This window comes from Sceloporus occidentalis, unplaced genomic scaffold (genome assembly GCF_023333645.1).
Source record: "Sceloporus occidentalis isolate IW3139 unplaced genomic scaffold, rSceOcc1.0.p SCAF_3, whole genome shotgun sequence".
NCBI classification, from domain to species: Eukaryota; Metazoa; Chordata; class Lepidosauria; order Squamata; family Phrynosomatidae; genus Sceloporus; species Sceloporus occidentalis.
Window position 1 is genome coordinate 74,098,604 of NW_028316983.1, and position 17,554 is coordinate 74,116,157.

Genomic DNA, 17,554 nt, shown 5'->3' on the forward strand with positions numbered 1-17,554 from the left:
ATCACTAGCAATAGAGTATCATTTTTTTTACCACTCCTGGAACAGTAGGCTAGTTAGGGAGTTGGATGCTCTGGCTTCCAATGCAAGGGGGGAACTGGTATGTTTATTAAGATCCCCAGAAAAGCTTCCACCATTGACTCCCCCCATTAGTCCTTTCTCTGCTAAATGTCTCAATGGTTATGACCCAAAGTCCTATACGGCTCTGCCCCAGGTTGTTTGAAGGATCGCATTCTCCCATACGAACACATTCATGTTTTGTGATCTACATCTTCTCTCTATCTCTCCACCTTCACAGTGGGTGAGGCTTTCCCTATGGCTGCCCACAGGCTCCGGAATTCCCTTCTCAGAGCAACAGCATGTATATTTGTATTCGCTTATCAGTGCACTTAAGCACTCCCTGAACAGTTTACCATATGTAAGCCAATTGCTCCCAACAAGCTGGGTACTCATTTTAGTGACCTCAGGAGGATGCAGGGCTGAGTTGGCCCTAAGCCCCTGGCTGGTATTGAACTCACAAACCATCTGGTTAGGAATGGGGGTTTGTGGTTTGTGAGTGAGTGGCTGCAGTACAGGCATTTAACCACTGTGCCACCAGGGCTCTTAGGTTAGATTGGCTCACTAACTTTCCACACCCAGGTGAAGACCTTTTTATTTGGGAAGACCTATTAGAATAGAGTTTTAGGCCTTGTATTTATTTGTTGTTGTTGCTTTAACCATTTTTTTGGTGATAATATCATTACTGTATATATTCACGTGTAAGTATAGGATTTTAATTTAAAAATTGACCCCAAAAATGGAACCATCACCTTGTGAATGGTAAGTGTAATCTGGCATGGAAGCACTGATCCCCTGTATTTTCTCATCCATTAAGCCTTTAGTGTGATCACAAACAGTGATGCCTGCTGGAATTTTGTAAGTTCTTTGCTTCATCCTTTAGAGCGGGTCGTGACACTGCAATTTTATGGTTGGGTGTCACCAAAACATGAGGAACTGTATTAAAGGGTCACATCATTAGGAAGGTTGAGAACCACTGCTTTAGATTATTTGTTACATGCCTCTAAGTTTTATCCTTGACTTATACATGGGCCATATCAAAATCCATAATCTTGGTCCCAAAAGCGGTCTTATACATGATTTGAGTATATACCGTACCTTTGAACTTTTGTATATAGTGAATTTCAACTATATTTGTTTAAGCTGTTATAAGCTGCCTTGAATACTGATGTGTTATTGATGATGTGTTATATAAATGCTGCCATAGTATTTCGAGTTCAGTTTCTGAGATGCAGCACTGCGCATCCTGTGGTACATGCAGTCACATCAGTAAAGGTTGAACAGAAGCTCTGTTCAAAATGCCAACAGGCATTTTTCATGGGTGTTCAGCAGGGGAGTTTTGAAGCGGAGGCCCAGAGTTCTGTTTCAGTGGCTATTTAAAACTACTGAATATGGTATGTGAAGGAGCTTCTGCAGTCACTTGCAACAGCTGTGGTATGCTTGTGTTCATACTAGAAGATGTGGGTAGATACACCTGCAACAAGTGCAAGTTTAGTACAGAGGAGTGTGACCAAAATGGCAAAGGGTCTGGAAACCAGGCTCTATGAGGAATAGCTTAAGGAGCTAAGTATGTTTAGCCTTGGGAAGAGAAGACTAAGAGGTATGATAGCCATGTACAAATATTTAAAGGATGTTATATTAAGGATGAAACAGGCTTGTCTTCCGCTGCTCCAAAGAACAGGACACAGAGCAATTGATTCAAACTACAAGAAATGAGATTCCGTCTAAGCATTAGGAAGAACCTCCTGATAGTAAATGCTGTTCGACAGTGGAATAGGCTCCCTCAGAGTGTGGTGGAGTCTCCTTCTTTGGAGGTTTTTAAACAGAGGCTGGATGGCCATTTGTCAGGAGTGTTTTGATTGTGTATTCCTGCATGGCAGGAGGTTTTCTGGATGGCCCTTGTGGTCTTTTCCATCTCTGAATCTATGATGGTGATGATAAGGTCAACATTGCCTATAATAAAATATTCTGTGTGTCATGTCTCTCTAACTGTGAGGAGATAAACCATCCAACCCATTTCCATGTCTTCAAATGTCATTGTTTTCATGGATCTTTCTGTAGATGAAACCAGGAAAGAGATGTCTCATCTACACTAACAGGGAGAAGGTCTTATGTATGGAAGTGAGCAAGTCAAGCTGTTATGGAGAAGTTTTGGAATCAGCAGGTATGAAGCCCTTTCTCTTCCCAGCACTCTTTTTTATTTTATTATATTTTACTATACTTTTATTATATTTTTATAATGTTTTATTAGATTTTTTAAATTCAAAGAAGAATATTTGTTTCATTTGTTCATTAAAATATTTATATCCCTCTTTTCACACCACACTGTGATCACACCTATCCTTTAAAAATACATCATCTCCTATTGGCCACTCAGTGTGGGAGCAGAAATGTTAATCCCAACATAACCAGTGCACACATGAAACTCCAACTACAGTACTATCAAAACGAAGGAGCTTCATGGCATCTGAAAGACAAGCTTGTTTTATCTGGCATAAGCTTTCATGGACTGTAGTCCACTTTGTCAGAAGTTCCAGTCACTCTGCCTTGTATTGAAAGAGACTAAAGCAAGTTGCCTTCCAAATTACATGAATTCTGCAAAAGCCCTAGCAAACTCTCGTCCTGTTAACAAAGCTCCTCTGGCCAGAGACAATTCACTTTGATTTAAAGCAGGGCTTGGAAAAGTGTAGTCCTCCAGTGGTTGTAGTTTAGCAACTCCCAGCAGCCCTAGCCAGCACAGCTAATGGTGGGGAATGCTAGGCATTGCACTCCATCCATCAATTTGTTTGTCCCCCTTTTAGAACAAACACAACTTTGGCCTATCATAGCAATCCAGATGCCCCACTCATTTAAGAACTTTTCTGGTCACTTATTTCTGGATAAAAATGGCTTCTAATCTAGCAGCCACAGTTACCAGATTATTCTAATCATTCATAGTTACAATAAGCCATTGCAACCAAACTTCCCTGGTTGCCTCCAATAGCTCAAAAATGTTTGTATAAGATGCCATAGTCCTGTCTTACCTGTCAGTAGAGTCTGCTTGAGTTGAGGGTCCCAGAAAGATCCAGGAGGGGACTGATAAAGAGCTTCAGTATCTAAGCCTGTAAAAACAACATAAATAAGGAGAAGGAGGGCAGTCAGATGTTCCTTCCAATGAACCATAAACATCACATACTGTAAGTAACACAGTATAATTTTGAAATCATATAAGTAACATTCATTAATAAATTAGCAAACAGAATTATAAATTATTTTGGGTGGGCTTAATGAGGATTCAGGATGGTGAAGCCATCATACTAAGATAAAGGGATAGTTTGTATAAAATCTTTACTTTAAATGAATGACTGGTTCTTTTAACAAGTGTGTTTCAGAACATATGTGCAGAGTTTCTGTAGTTTGATAACCACTATAACTTCTTGGCTCCCCCTTATAGACGAATTCTCTGCTAGAGAGTTCTAATAGTCCTGTAATTTAGGAGAAAGCATAGAAATCCTAGGATTCTCTAGGATGGAGCCATGGAAGCAAAAGAGATACCAAAGTGCTATAACTATGTAGTGCAGATGGCTGGCCTCTCATAGAAATTGGGAGACCTTAATATTGACTTTAAGGGACACCTTGAATATAAATACTGTATGTCAGAAGCCACACATGACAAATGACAGTACTCCAAAAATGTTGAACATCTCACAAAACTACAAATTCTATAGTTCTGTAGCCATGGCAGTTAAAGCAGTGTCAAGCTGCATTAATTCTGCAGTGTAGATGCAGCCTATGTGTCTATGGATAGTTTATTTAACACAACAACAACAACTTGTATTCCTGAAATAATATATTTGATTAAAAACAAAAAAACAAACCAGTGTGAATGGTACCCACCACAGGGTGGAAACAAAAGTTCTGTACATTGGGGAAAATATCAAAGGCAAACTCTAGATTAGAGAAGGAAGAACAGTTGGTATAAAGAAGCAGCGTCATTTTTCTGGCAAGCTTGACAATTTTCCACAGGTAAAAAGTCCCAGTATATTTTGCAGTTGCCACAATTAATCCTTCTAATCAAATGTGGTTGCTTGACAAGATGCCCCACCAACATATTTAGAGTAGTGACGTTTTCAAACTGGTGCTCAGTGTACCAAAATATTAAGCTTGAAAATACTGGATAACATTATTTGCAAGACAAAATAGCATTTAAAAAAAAAAAAGTCATTTTCATGGTTTATGATAATCTTCAAAATCCAAAATATGAAATCACCCAAACCACCAAACCATCTCAGAAGCAGCTGATGACTGTAGTTAGGTGTTTCCTGTATAGAGGGCTGTTTGATGTATAGAAGGCCATTACCCAAACAAATGGCAGTAACAATTAATGGTCAACTGCAGCAATCTTGAGAAGCCAGGAGTAAACTTCTTCTGGCACAGGAAGTGAACAATTTCCAGTCACTTCTTATAGTTAGAAGGGACTCTTCTTAGGCCTAAAATGTTCTGGGGCTCCCTCCCATGGCAAAGTTTTGATTTATTCACATTGGCAATGCAGTAGGGAATATAGCCTTCTGAGGTCTCACAGGTGGACCAATGCAGCCACTTAGCCTCCCACAGTTGCACACTGCTGCTCTAAGGGACTCCCAGAGCAAAGGAGTGTGCAGACGGCTACTCCAGAAATTGCTGATATTTGATGTAGTGGGAGTACAGCCTTAGAAGGAGGGTGCTCTCCAGAGTAGGAAGCCTAATGTTTTCTTAAGGTGGTAGTAGTTCCTCAGGAGTGGGCGATCACAACTCACCACCCCTTCCACTCTACTGCTTGAGATGCACTCTTCACCCCCAGCTTCCCCTTGCCTCATGGAAGAGCTGGCCCTTAAACTGTCAGGACAGAGAAGGAGCTCAGACAAAAACTTCTATGTAGTATTGTTGTTATGGTATGCCTTCAATTCATTTCTGATTTATGGCGACTCTATCATGAGTTTTCTTTGCAAGTTTCTTCAGAAGGGTTTGTCACTGTTATCCTCTGAGCCTGAGAGAGTGTGATTTGCCCAGGGTCACCTAGTGGGTTTACATGGCTGAGCTGGGATTCAAACCCTGATCTCCAGAGTTGTAATTGAATGCTCAAACTACTATCCCATGCTGGATCATAGCAGATGATAATGGGAAGACCACATGAAGAACATGTGCTAGCTCCCTTATGGTAGTATTCCCCAGCAACTGGTTTACAGACACATATTGCTTCACAACCATCATCCTTATTGCCATTGATAGCTTTATCCTCCCTCTCTATATATATTTTTAATCCCTCTTTAAAGCTGTTCCAGTTGGTAGTGATCAGCATGTTACAATAGAGTAACCCAGTGTTTAACTATGGGCTGGGGGGGGAGTATTTCCTTCTGCCGGTCTGTTGAATGATTCTCGTATGAAAGGAATCGAGAGGGAGACAGCCCAACTGGTTAATGTGTCCACTTTCTCCACTCTGCACTCTATACACCACATTTAATGAAGTTGTCTCTTTTGGTTAAATATGAGATATGCACTCTGAGACAGAGGCAAAGAAATTTTCAGAGTTAGAATATATACTGATCTGCTGCTTAAAATGGGACAGGAAGGTGGCAAGCCTAGTGCCAACAGATTTTTGCTCAGTACTGTACCTTCATTCTCCAAAGCTTCCACAAGTCTCATTACAACCAGCGGTGCTTGTTCTGGGAGATTCATCTGATCAACAAGCTCCATCTGCCCAGGGGACCCTGTTAAGAACAGAGAGACAAGTTTAACTCCCATTTTCCTCATTGCAGTAAAATTGTAACTATGACCCTAAAGCAGTGTAGTAAATGCTTTCTATGGCCTCTCATATGCCAGAGATATTTGGTGCTATTCAGCCAGGCATCATCTCTGCTTATTTGAAGCTCTTAAATCAAATGTGAAGAGAATATGAAGTTTTCATATAGTATTTGAAAATTACCAGTTAAACGTAGAAGCAAATTGCAAAGAGATGCCAACCAAAGAGGATGAGAGAAAACTGCATAGATTAATTCCAGGTGGAGTGTGAAAAAAGGAGAGAAAAGATGTATAACAACTTAAGAGTGAAACACCTGCTACTCCGTGCCAACACTTTTTTTTACTGTCTAGAGGAGACTTTTTTAAAAATGGGTTCTGCAAATGTTCAATACATTTCAGTTGAAGAAAAGCTACTATTGGATAGTACCTGTTGTCTAGCACCAGTTACCATCATCTCATGCAGATATCATCACCCCTTTTGAGGTATTATTTTCATTATTAAAGTACAGCTTAATAAACATGCCATTTCGGTCAGTCCCTAGAGCAGTTATACTTTCTTTCTTTCTTTCTTTCTTTCTTTCTTTCTTTTTCTCTTTAAATTGTGCTATAACTTGTTTCTGCAAAATTACATCAGCGAAAAAGCAGAATTTGGATCAAATTGTTGTGCGTTAAAAAAACACAGTCATAAATCTTGCTTTCAGTGAATTAAGGATTAATTTAGAACAAGGCACTTTTATTACTATCCTTCAGAGACATAGCCATGTTAGTCTAGATCAGTATGCAAGGTGGTATTCTAGCACCTTTGAGACTGAGGGCCCAAAAAGAAAGGCCAAAATAAAGCTGCTTTGGGCCACTTTGGATGTATGCTGTTTAAATGCTGCATGAGTCCTAAGAGGCTGGAAGCCATGCGAAAGCCACACTCCAGCCCTAAGGACTAGAGCACAGTCAAAGGCTTTCATGGTCGGCATCCATAGTTTTTTGTGGGTTTTTTGGGCTATGTGGCCATGTTCCAGAAAAGTTTCTTCCTGACGTTTTGCCAGCATCTGTGGCTGGGATCTTCATTCTCTGAAAATGCCAGCCACAGATGCTGGCGAAACGTCACTACAGCACAGCTTTGGTGTAGCTTCTGGCTTCTTAAGATGCGTGTGTCATTTAAACAGCACATCTTCAAAGTGACCCAAAGCAGCTTTATTTTGGCCTGTCTGTTTGGGCCCTGAGAGAAAGAAAGAAGTTGGTAACATAAGCAACTTCATAAGCAATTGCATTGAAGGAAGCAGACTGAAGCCTACAAAAGCTTATGCTACCAACTTCTTTCTTTCTTGCAGTTAGTCTCAAAAGTGCTACAATACATCTTTTGCTTACTACTGCTATGACTACCTTAGTATCCATAAGTTGTTCTCATTAATATTTTAAACCTTTTGTGTCATATCATCTTGTAAAGACTCATAATATCACTTGTCTTCCATGGTCTATTGGGATTATTGAATTTCTACTCTACAATTTACTTCTGTTTCAGAGACACAGAAAATTCTCATGCTGAGTGTCAGATTTCACTACCTTCTCAAGTCTTGCTATTTTATTATTAGTAGTAGTATCAGTTACACAGTCTACCTGGTGTTACTGATTCAACTTTTGAACCATTAATAATTCAGGTTCTATCCAAGAATATAGGAATAGGCAAGGTATCATCATAATTAGGTGATGGTGATGATGGTTGAAACTGATTAAAGTTTTCATGGTGTTGTACAAAACTTTTGTTTAGAAGAGAAAAGCCCCTGTCCAAAAGTTTAAAATTTGGACAAGATTCAAAAGGGGAAATGACAGAACAGGCAAACAAACACATTTAGGAATATAGTCTAAAACTATGAGAAGTTGTTGTTGTTGTAAACTTTATTTAATAATAATAATAATAATAAATTGCAAATCAAAATTAACTGGCAATAGATTTTTAAAAACCAGGTGTGTATTTCATACTTTTGTACTTTTTTTTGATAATTTGTGTCAACTTTCTTTTGACCTGGGTCTGGCCACAGGATGGATGTAAATATTTTAAACAAGCAAGCGAACAAATGAATGAATGGTGGGCAGCTGTCAGGAAGGTTTTGTATTGTAATCTTTCTACATTTCTTTTGCTTCTCTTTGCTCTTTCCCCAGGAAAGCTGTAGTGTTTCAACCTTGTTATTTAGGCCTTCTTTTTGTACACTGTGCCACAGTTCTCTTTAGTCTCCTCCAAAAATGCAGTTTGCCATCTAACTTGCTGTCAAAAAATTAACAATGTCCATGTGCCTGCAGTGAAAGCTACGTTCAGGGGCATCACTAGAGGGGTTCAAGGAGTTCAGGTCACACCAGGGGACACACTAATGGAGGGGGAAACACCAATGCTTCCCAAATAGCTGCCTTTTGGCAGAAATTTTAAAATAATAAAATTAAAATAATTATATTCTTTTTCAGTTTTCTTTAAAAAAAACCCACCTCTTACCAAATTTTCACTTTAACCATATGAAACAATGTACATTAAAAACATTTAGGCTGTGTGTATGATACTGTAATTTAAAGGTATAATTTTAATTTTGCTAGTTGTTTCTGTCACAATTGTCCCCATTACATTCAGTGATAGACATGAATTATGATTTCATGGTAACATTAGTAGAAAAAACATTGATAAAGGATTCTGTATGGTGGTGGTATGGAAGGAGGTCAAATGAGTTACTGCATTGGTGACACCAACTTGAGTGACACCACTGGCCACACCCCAGAGAATGTATAGCCAGAAATTCTGAGCTGAGGAAGCCTGAGTTAAGTAAAGATACCCACAGCATAGGTACATCAGAAGTAGATGAGGTACAATACTTGTAAATTCATTTTTTTTACTAGGCTCCGCATTGTCCACCAGGATATAAGCATGGGCACAGGTAGGGAAGGCACAACAAGATCAGTGTATTCCCATTCTGGAAAGGACTAGAGGGATGCTCACCATGGCCAGGCCACCACACTTTCTCCACTTCTATGGTTACAGGACTGTAATTCCTCTTTTCCTGCACAGGATAGCACTGATACATATTTGTTGTTGTGTACCTTCAAGTCATTTCCAACTTGTGGCAACCCTAATGTGAACCTATCATAATAATAATAATAATAAAATTTTATTTGTAGCCCGCCTTTCCAGTAATCAAGGTGGGTAACAACATGTTAAAATACATCACAACATTATACACAGTAAAACCTCAAAATAAAATCACAAATACACAATACAATACAAATAACACCAGCTAGCATTACAGTGCTGCTGAGAGGGGAGAGGGGAGTACTTCGGGGGCATTAGGGGTATGCCTGCTGGAACAGGTGTGTTTTTAACCCCTTTTTAAATTGGTCCAGTGAGGTGGCCGAACAAAGCTCGCCGGGAAGCGAGTTCCAGAGCCTAGGGACCGAGATGGAGAAGGCTCTCTGATTAGTGCTGGAATATCTCGCTTCTGGGACTCTTAGCAATTGCTTCCTGGCAGACCTAAGTGTGCGGAGCGGATTGTATGGAGAGAGGCGGTCCTCCAAGTACCCTGGGCCCAAGCCATTTAGGGCTTTATAGGTAATAACCAACACCTTGTATTGCGCCCGGAAGTGAATAGGCAGCCAATGAAGGTCTTTGAGGACCGGTGTTATATGACTGGTCCTGGAAGTATCAGTGACCAATCTTGCTGCCATATTCTGCACCAATTGCAGCTTCCGAGTATGGTACAAGGGTTGCCCCATGTAGAGAGCATTGCAGAAATCCAATCGAGAGGTTACCAGAGCATGTACTACTGTTTCAAGGTCCCCCCGGCCCAGGTAGGGGCGCAGCTGGCGTATCAACCGAAGTTGATAACAGGTGCTCCTGACCGTCGCATCCACCTGAGATGTAAGGTGGAGCGACGAATCAAGGAGCACCCCCAGACTGCGGACAGAGTCCTTCACGGGAAGCGTGATCCCATTCAGGACAGGTGGAGAAATAACCATCCCCGGGCCTGGAGAACCTATCATGAGCACTTCCGTTTTCTCTGGATTCAAACTGAGTCTGTTTTCCCTCATCCAGCCCATTACCGACTCCAGACAGGCATCGAGAGGAGAGATGCCATCCTTGGTCACTGCACCAGTCAGAGACACAGAGAAGACTATCTGGGTATCATCAGCATACTGATAACCCCGCGCCCCGTGCCTCCGGATGATCTCTCCCAGCGGTTTCATGTAAATGTTGAAAAGCATGGGGGACAGAATAGCTCCTTGAGGGACACCAGATGTAAGGGCCCTCTTGTCGGAGCACACGTCCCACAGCTGCACCATCTGGAACCTGCCCGAGAGGGAGGAACGGAACCACTGGAGCGCAGTGCCCCCGATTCCCAACTCCCCCAGGCGCTCCAGAAGGATACCATGGTCAATGGTATCGAAACCCGCTGAAATGTCCAAGAGCACTAACAGGGACATGCTACCCCTGTCCATGACCAGACGGAGATCATCGATCAAGGAGACCATGGCAGTCTCAACCCCGTAGCCTGCCCGAAAGCCGGTTTGAAATGGGTCTAGATAATCCGTCTCATCCAAGATTGATTGAAGTTGGATTGCAACTGCCCTCTCGATCACCTTCCCCAGAAATGGCAATAGCGATACTGGCCGATAGTTATTGTGCAACAGGGGGTCGAGGGAGGGCTTTTTTAGCAATGGTTTTACTGTGGCCAATTTTAAGCTAGACGGAAATTGCCTATCCCTCAATGATGTGTTAATAATATGGTGCAACAGAGAAGTTACAACCGTTCCCCCCTGAGCCGCTAGGCACGAGGGACAGGGATCGAGGGAGCAAGTTGTCTTCCTAATACTTCTAAGGATCTTGTCCACATCCTCAGTACTTACAGACTCAAAGTGATCCAGTACAATCGGGTCCACGGAAGCTCTGGAGACCTCTACTCTAGTATCTGCTCTAATGCTGGCATCAAGATCAGCCCTTATCCGAGAGGTTTTATCCACGAAGAAGTTGTTAAATTGGTCACAGCAGGCCTTGGATGGTTCCAAAATAGGGTTCAGTGCAGGAGGGAGCTGAGTAAGCTCCCTCACTACCCTGAACAGCTCTGCTGGACGCGACTCCGCGGACGCGATACGTGCAGCAAAGAACGAATTCTTTGCTGCATCTATCGCCTCTCCGTAGTCCTCTAAAAGAAGGTCCAGGAGAGCCTTGTCGGCTAAGCGCTGGTGTTTTCCTGGCAAATTTCTTGAGAGGGGTTTCTATTATGTTTTAAAATTTCTATTAGGGTAAAGCTTCAAAATGCTCCTGAGAATTAGTCAGCAATAGAAAGCCAGGTGGTGCAGTGGTTTTAAGTGTTGGGCCAGGATTTTGAGAGAGCATGGTTTCGATCCCTGCTCAACCATGGAAACCCCCCATGTGACAAGTCATATTCCCTCAGCTTAAAAGAAAGACAATGACAAATTCCATTTGAAGAATTCTTGCCAGGAAAATCCCATGATAGGGACGCCTGAGGATTGCCATAAGTCAGAAACAACTTGAAGATGCACAGCAACAAGCAAGTTGACAAATGGAATGACCTTGTGCCTAATATGTACACATGTGTGTATGTGTAAACACACTCTGTTAGCCCACATTTCAGCATACATCCAAGCTTTCAAGAAATTAGGCTTTGGCAGTGGTATCTGCTGGCTCTCAAGGTTTTTTTGGGGAGGGGGCATCTCTGAGTTTCAGGAGCTGTCCAGGGTGCTAGGTGAGCCTCTGAACCCAACTTGTCAAGAAAACCCTGTGTCAAGATCTCCATAAATTGGAAGTGACTTGAAGGCACAAAACAGTAGTGTGACGAAATGGGTGCAAGAGGTGTCAACCACACCAGGTAATAATTCAGAGGAGGGATGACATCTGGTCAGGCCCTCTTCCCACTGCACTGTGTATGTGAATACATCCCATGTGTCTCTGCCACTGCTCTGGCTCACTCTCCAAGGAGGGAGCTGAGGGAGTAATGATGGCATTGAGCGTGGCTTCACTGTCACTCTGGCTGTCTCCCCAAGAAGGGAGCTGAAGCAGTGGCAAGGGGGGTGTCTTTATTTTGGTCCTTTATTTATTTAATATTAATTTTATAGGATTTTTATTTAAACAGTTTAATTTTTTATCCCTGGAAAGCCCTGTCACCCCCAAAACAAAAACAAACCAGCTCTGGGGCTGCATGCAACCCATAGGCTACATTTTGCCCACTCCTATTTTAGCCTTTTTTTCCTTTGTTATCTCCTATTCCTTCCAAGCACTCCTATAGTCCCCTTGGTGGGTACTAGCTAAAAGAAGAATGTGGGAGGGGAAAAACAGTACATGACTGGGGAAAGGATAAAGTACTTGTCACTCCCCCATTTATTTCCTCATCCCTCCTGACTCCTAATTTAAGTGGTCACATTGTTATTTCATTGTAGGTAATGCGCTCTTACAGCTTCAACAGTAGAATCAGTAACTTGGTTCAAGACACAGGCATTCACAATTAAATGCAGCTTGAAACCTATAGGAAAAACAAAGAAACAGCCTACAATTGTCCATAAATAACAACTGCCTAAAAATATGATAGGTTTTAAATTTAATGTTCCTGAACAGTGGAATAATCAATTATTTTCTAAAAAATTAGGCTATATTGTTTATGAAATGCATGTTCCCTCAAGTTGCCTATGGTGAGCCCACGAAAGAGGTTTTCTCAGCGAAAGAGTACTCAAAGGTGCTTTGCCATTGTCTTCCTCTCAGTATAGCCTACGGCACTTGGTGTTCCCTCGTATTCTTTCTTTTGAGTACTGTACTAACCAGGCCTGGCTCTGTTCAGCTTCTCAGATTAGATAGGATCTGGTGCCTTTAAGGTATTTAAACTTTTAAAAATTACTATTAGAAAAAAAAATAGTTGGAAATAAATAGGAAATGATCCATCCATCTATCCAGCTCTTTCCAGTGATGAATTTAGACACGGAGTATGACTGGAGTAGAAATACCACACTACATTGTCAGTTTTGATGCCATAATGCCACTGGAACATTCTTACGGTTCTTGAGACAAAATGAGAACTCAGCAAACTACCAACTTCCAGCCACATAATCCAATTTACTTGAAGTCATATGATTTCAGTTTACCACTGAAGATTATTTTATCCTAATATGGATTTCTTAATGACATCCCAAAAAGCACACTGGAATTTCCTAAGGCTCATAGAGGAGACATAACAACCAAGCATGCATTTTAACTATCCAGCTAGTGTCTAGCTGCTAGACACATTTGACTGGTAGGAGATGTTTAACTAGCAGTAATCAAAACTAGAAAATGTTGTTGCTAAGAGAGTCATTAAAACTATGTAGGCATATATTCCATCATGTGGCATATACCCCTGGATGCTTTTGAAAGATTATTAAATAGTCACTGTTAGACATAACAATCTATCTAACACAACATAGATCATGAAAGGCTATGGAACACCCTTAAAGACATGGAAGTGCCAACATATTTGATATTCCTGATGAGGAATCTGTACTCAGGACAAGAGGCTACTGTCAGAACTGAACATGGAGAAATAGAACGGTTCCTAACTGGCAACGGGGTCAGACAAGATGCATCTTATCATCCTAATTGTTCAACTTACCCGTATATACTCAACTATGTCAACCTCATGTATAAGTCAAGAGCAGGTTTTGAGGCCTACATTATGAATTTTGATATGACCCATATATAATCAAGGGCAAAAATTATGGGCATGCAACAAAGGATGTAAAGAATGAAGAAAAGGAAAATTATGTCAAAGAATGCTGTTGTTTTCCTGTGTAAGCATTCAAAATGGCCAGAAGCGACACCACAGTGGAGAAAATAGAGGGGTTTGGTGCTTCTTTGAGGTTTTCCTGGGATGGACTAAGCTCTTACTTTTTGACACTCTACTTAGAGTGGGAGATGGTTCCTGTTTTGAGTTAAGGTACAGCACATGCATCGACCCATGGATAGGTCAACCCAGGCTTTATGGGCCAATTTCTTGACTCAAATTTCTAGACTTATACGTGAGTATATACAGTATATTCAGAACATATTGTAAGAAAAACTGGCTTGTACACAGAAGAAGGAGGAATGAAAATAGGAGGAAGGAATGTCAACAATCTGGGATATGCTGATGACACCATAATTATAGCAGAAAGCCTCACAGATCTCAAACTATGAAGGAAGAAGAAAGAACGTGCAAAGGTAGGCTTACTGTTGAATATAGAGAAGACAAAAATAATGACCATGGAGAACTTACATAAATTCAAACTAGACAATGAGGAAATAAAAACAGTAAAAGAGTTCTCATACCTGGGATTAAACATTGATAGGAATAGGGACTGCAGCCAGGAAATCAGAAGATGATTAAGAATGGGGAGGGTGGCTATGAAAGAACTAGAAATGATCCTAAAATGCAAAGATACACAACTCAGCACAAAATTTAGAATCATACATGCCACTGTATTTCCTATTACCATGTATGTATGTGAGAGCTGGACAGTTAAGAAAGAAGATAGGAAGAAAATCAATGCATTCAAGATGCAGTGCTGGAGAAGAGTGCAGAGGATCCCCTGGACAGCCAAAAAGACAAACAAATGGGTCCTAGAGCAGATCAAACCAGAAATCTTCCTGGAAGCCAAAATGACAAAACTTAGGCTGGCGTAGTTTTGACACATCATGAGAAGACATGAATCATTGGATAATGCTAGGAAAGGGAGGAAAGTAGAAAGAGAGGAAGGCCACATGCTAGGTGGATGGATTCTGTTAAAAGAGATCATGAATATGGGTTTGCAGAAGTTGGGCAAAGCAGTGGAGGATAGAAGACTGTGGCGATGTCTCATCAGCAGGGTCACCATGGGTCAAGACTGACATGAGGGCAGTTCACAACAACAAACAGCAAACATACAACAGTAAATTACACTTGAATTGTTAACATTGCTATTCCCTTCTTGGTAGTTTTCAAGAACCAGGAAGGGAATTGTGGCCCTATCAATTCGCATGTATGTTACTGTTCAAGGAAATAGATTTCCTGCATGGCAGGGGGTTGGACTGGATGGCCCTTGCAGTCTCTTCCAACTCTATGATTCTATGATTCTATTAAACCCAATAACAGAAATCAGAGTTGCTATTGCTGTTGTTTGCCATCATGTTTCCTTTATTGAACAGTAAAGTGGTCTTCCTCTTTTCCTGTTACTTTTCACCTTTACTAAGCATTTTCCAGTGAATGAAGTTGACTCATGATAGGACCTCAGCTTGACCATTTTGGCAGCAACCGAAATAGTCTATCCCATTTTGAGAGAAAGGTAGGATACAAATCCAATCAATCAATCAAGTTGGGTGGAAATCATACAGTTCTCCAGGTGTTGCTGAACTGCAACTCCCAGAATCTCTGTGTAACATAGTCAATGACAAGCAATTCTAGAAACTGCACTCCAACCAAACATGAAGGGCTACATGATTTCTACTTCAAATCTATTTTTAATCTGTAAAGTGGATGAAGATGTGACACCTTTCTCCAGAGGACGGATAGGTAAATGCGTCTTGATGTTTTTTGGCCTACAGCTCCCAGTACCTCTAGTCATCTTAGACAGTGATGATGAGGATTTATGACAGTTACTGTACAGTACAAAAACATCTGGAGAGCCACTTCCTTGTTCCACTAAAGGAATATTAACAAGATATTCACTCAAATAATTGTGTCATTAGCCCAGTCTTCCCCAACCAAGAGTCATCCAGATGTGCTGAACTACAGCTCCTCAACAACAAACACATATGGCCAGGCACTTAAAAGCCATGGAGGGGAAGTGCAAAAGGGCACAATTCTCAAAGTGCCTGAATTGTTTGTTGTAGTTGTGCCCAACAGATCTTGGAAATATACTTCCTTCTTTAAGTGCTTCTAAAGTACAGTACAAGGGCAAATATCAAACCATTGTTTTAAATATATAAAATCAAAAATATTTTCATGCAAAAGTGAAAAACAGTTCTCACGCAACACAACCAACTACTGACATATAGCCAAGCTCTAATGTATATATATAATAACATGATAGTTAATTACATTTACATGAAGAATATATGCTTTTATTATTGAATCCAACTATTAAGAGTAAGATATCTTTACATTAATTAATCAGTGTTACATTTCCAACCTTCTTTAACCTCACTACAATCCATTAGAAACTAGACTCATATGCAGACACGAAAACTTGAAAACTCTGAATATACATTTCTCTGGGAGAGAAAAAAAAATGTAACTCTCTAGCTTGCTTACATCTTTTTCTACAATCTTCCAATATGCTGAAAGGGACTGAAACAAGAGAGAAACCTAGGCTGTTCCTATAACCCTCAAATGATTACAGCTGTGCAAAGGCAATACACATTCTTAAAGGGGAAGCTGCTCTTCTTCATTATTTTTATTTCTGGGGAACTCCTCCAGATACTTATGAAAAATATATAGCAGTAGCACATATTCACGTCGATCACCTAACCTTTTTTGGGATTAGGCTTTTAAGTTTCAAAATCCAGAACAATTCCATCATGGAACACTGTCAACATAAAGAGTTACCTTTTGTTCCATATATTGCTCATGTGCTCCCACATGCTTCTTCATTGGTCTTTAGGTCTGATGTACCTATATCTTTTGGCATATGACCCTGACTACACACACCATCAATGTTGTTGTTACACAAATAAATAACAAGAACAACAAGTTTATTTATATATGCCTTTCCCCCCAAATTGGACTCAAGATGGATTATAAATTAATATGAGTACAATATAGCTAAAAACATTTAAAATATATCAGCATTGAAGACAAATTAAACTATTGAAAATATTTAATAGTTAAAAATTAAATTGTTAAAAACATACAATTAAAAATGATAAAAGCACACAAGTTAAAATGGTACAATGAAAATAATACAATACAGTATAAAGCAAATGTTGAAGACAGCTTCACTGTCCACTTTGTGAAATTTGCAAGTTGAACACTGTTCACATGAGCAATGCCCCTTAGACTCTAATGGCCCTTGGAGGATGGATGGAAGCAATAGTTAGAAAAGTTTCTGTTTTGTATCTATCAGAATTCCCCAATTACCTTGATGGTTGGGAGTTGCAGTCCAAAATGAGATACCCCACCCCCCCCCAAGTTCTAGTAATTTATCAGATGAGATGAGAAGTATTCATTTTTCTAGTAATGTTTGTTATAAGGAACACACTGACCCCAGCAGGAAAGGCAGGGGTCTTAATCAATGGTAGCTCTACCAGGTTGGAGCAAATTCATCATAATTTGTTGGCTTAATGTCACAGGGAGCAGAAAGAGTTTCTTTTGGTCTCTGCACTACACCACTTTAAGCTTTCTTGCATTGTTATGCAAGTCAATTAAAACATAGCCCCAGAACTTTTCTTTCCATTTAATTAAATAGTCCATTTTAAATGTAACGTGCTTCTCAGAGCAGATGCTTCTGTGGCTACAGAGGAGCTGGAAAACATATGTTCTCTGTTCATTAGGAATTATTTGGAGACCTTCATCTACAGAGATGAAGCTGAAGAAATAATAAACCCACCCTCATCCCTGATTGTTTCTCAGTTTCATCTCAAAGTCCCATGTTTGTTTTTCTTCAGGTAACTGTCTGTACATTATTGAGCCCTGTGCTACACTAAAATTGAGGGATATAAAGGCAGGCTAGCTCCAACAGGCCTGCCTAGAAGAAGAAAAGCCCTCCCTTCACCCAC

General features: G+C 40.5%; 1 protein-coding gene and 1 long non-coding RNA gene across 2 annotated transcripts in view; one reads left to right on the forward strand and one right to left on the reverse strand.

Annotated features, from left to right (window-relative positions):
• Positions 1-17,554, reverse strand: part of LOC149316226 (phosphatidylinositol 3-kinase regulatory subunit gamma) — a 348,381-nt gene that overhangs the window by 310,304 nt on the left and 20,523 nt on the right. Inside the window, exons 2-3 of the mRNA XM_089515055.1 lie at positions 5,685-5,780; positions 3,078-3,155 (exon numbers count right to left, since the gene is read on the reverse strand). Of these exons, the coding sequence (XP_089371181.1) occupies positions 3,078-3,155; positions 5,685-5,780 (174 nt within the window). The remainder of the gene's footprint in view (positions 1-3,077; positions 3,156-5,684; positions 5,781-17,554) is intronic.
• The window catches only part of LOC149316228 (uncharacterized), a 34,798-nt gene that overhangs the window by 776 nt on the left and 16,468 nt on the right, over positions 1-17,554 (forward strand). The gene's annotated exons all lie outside the window — the stretch shown is intronic.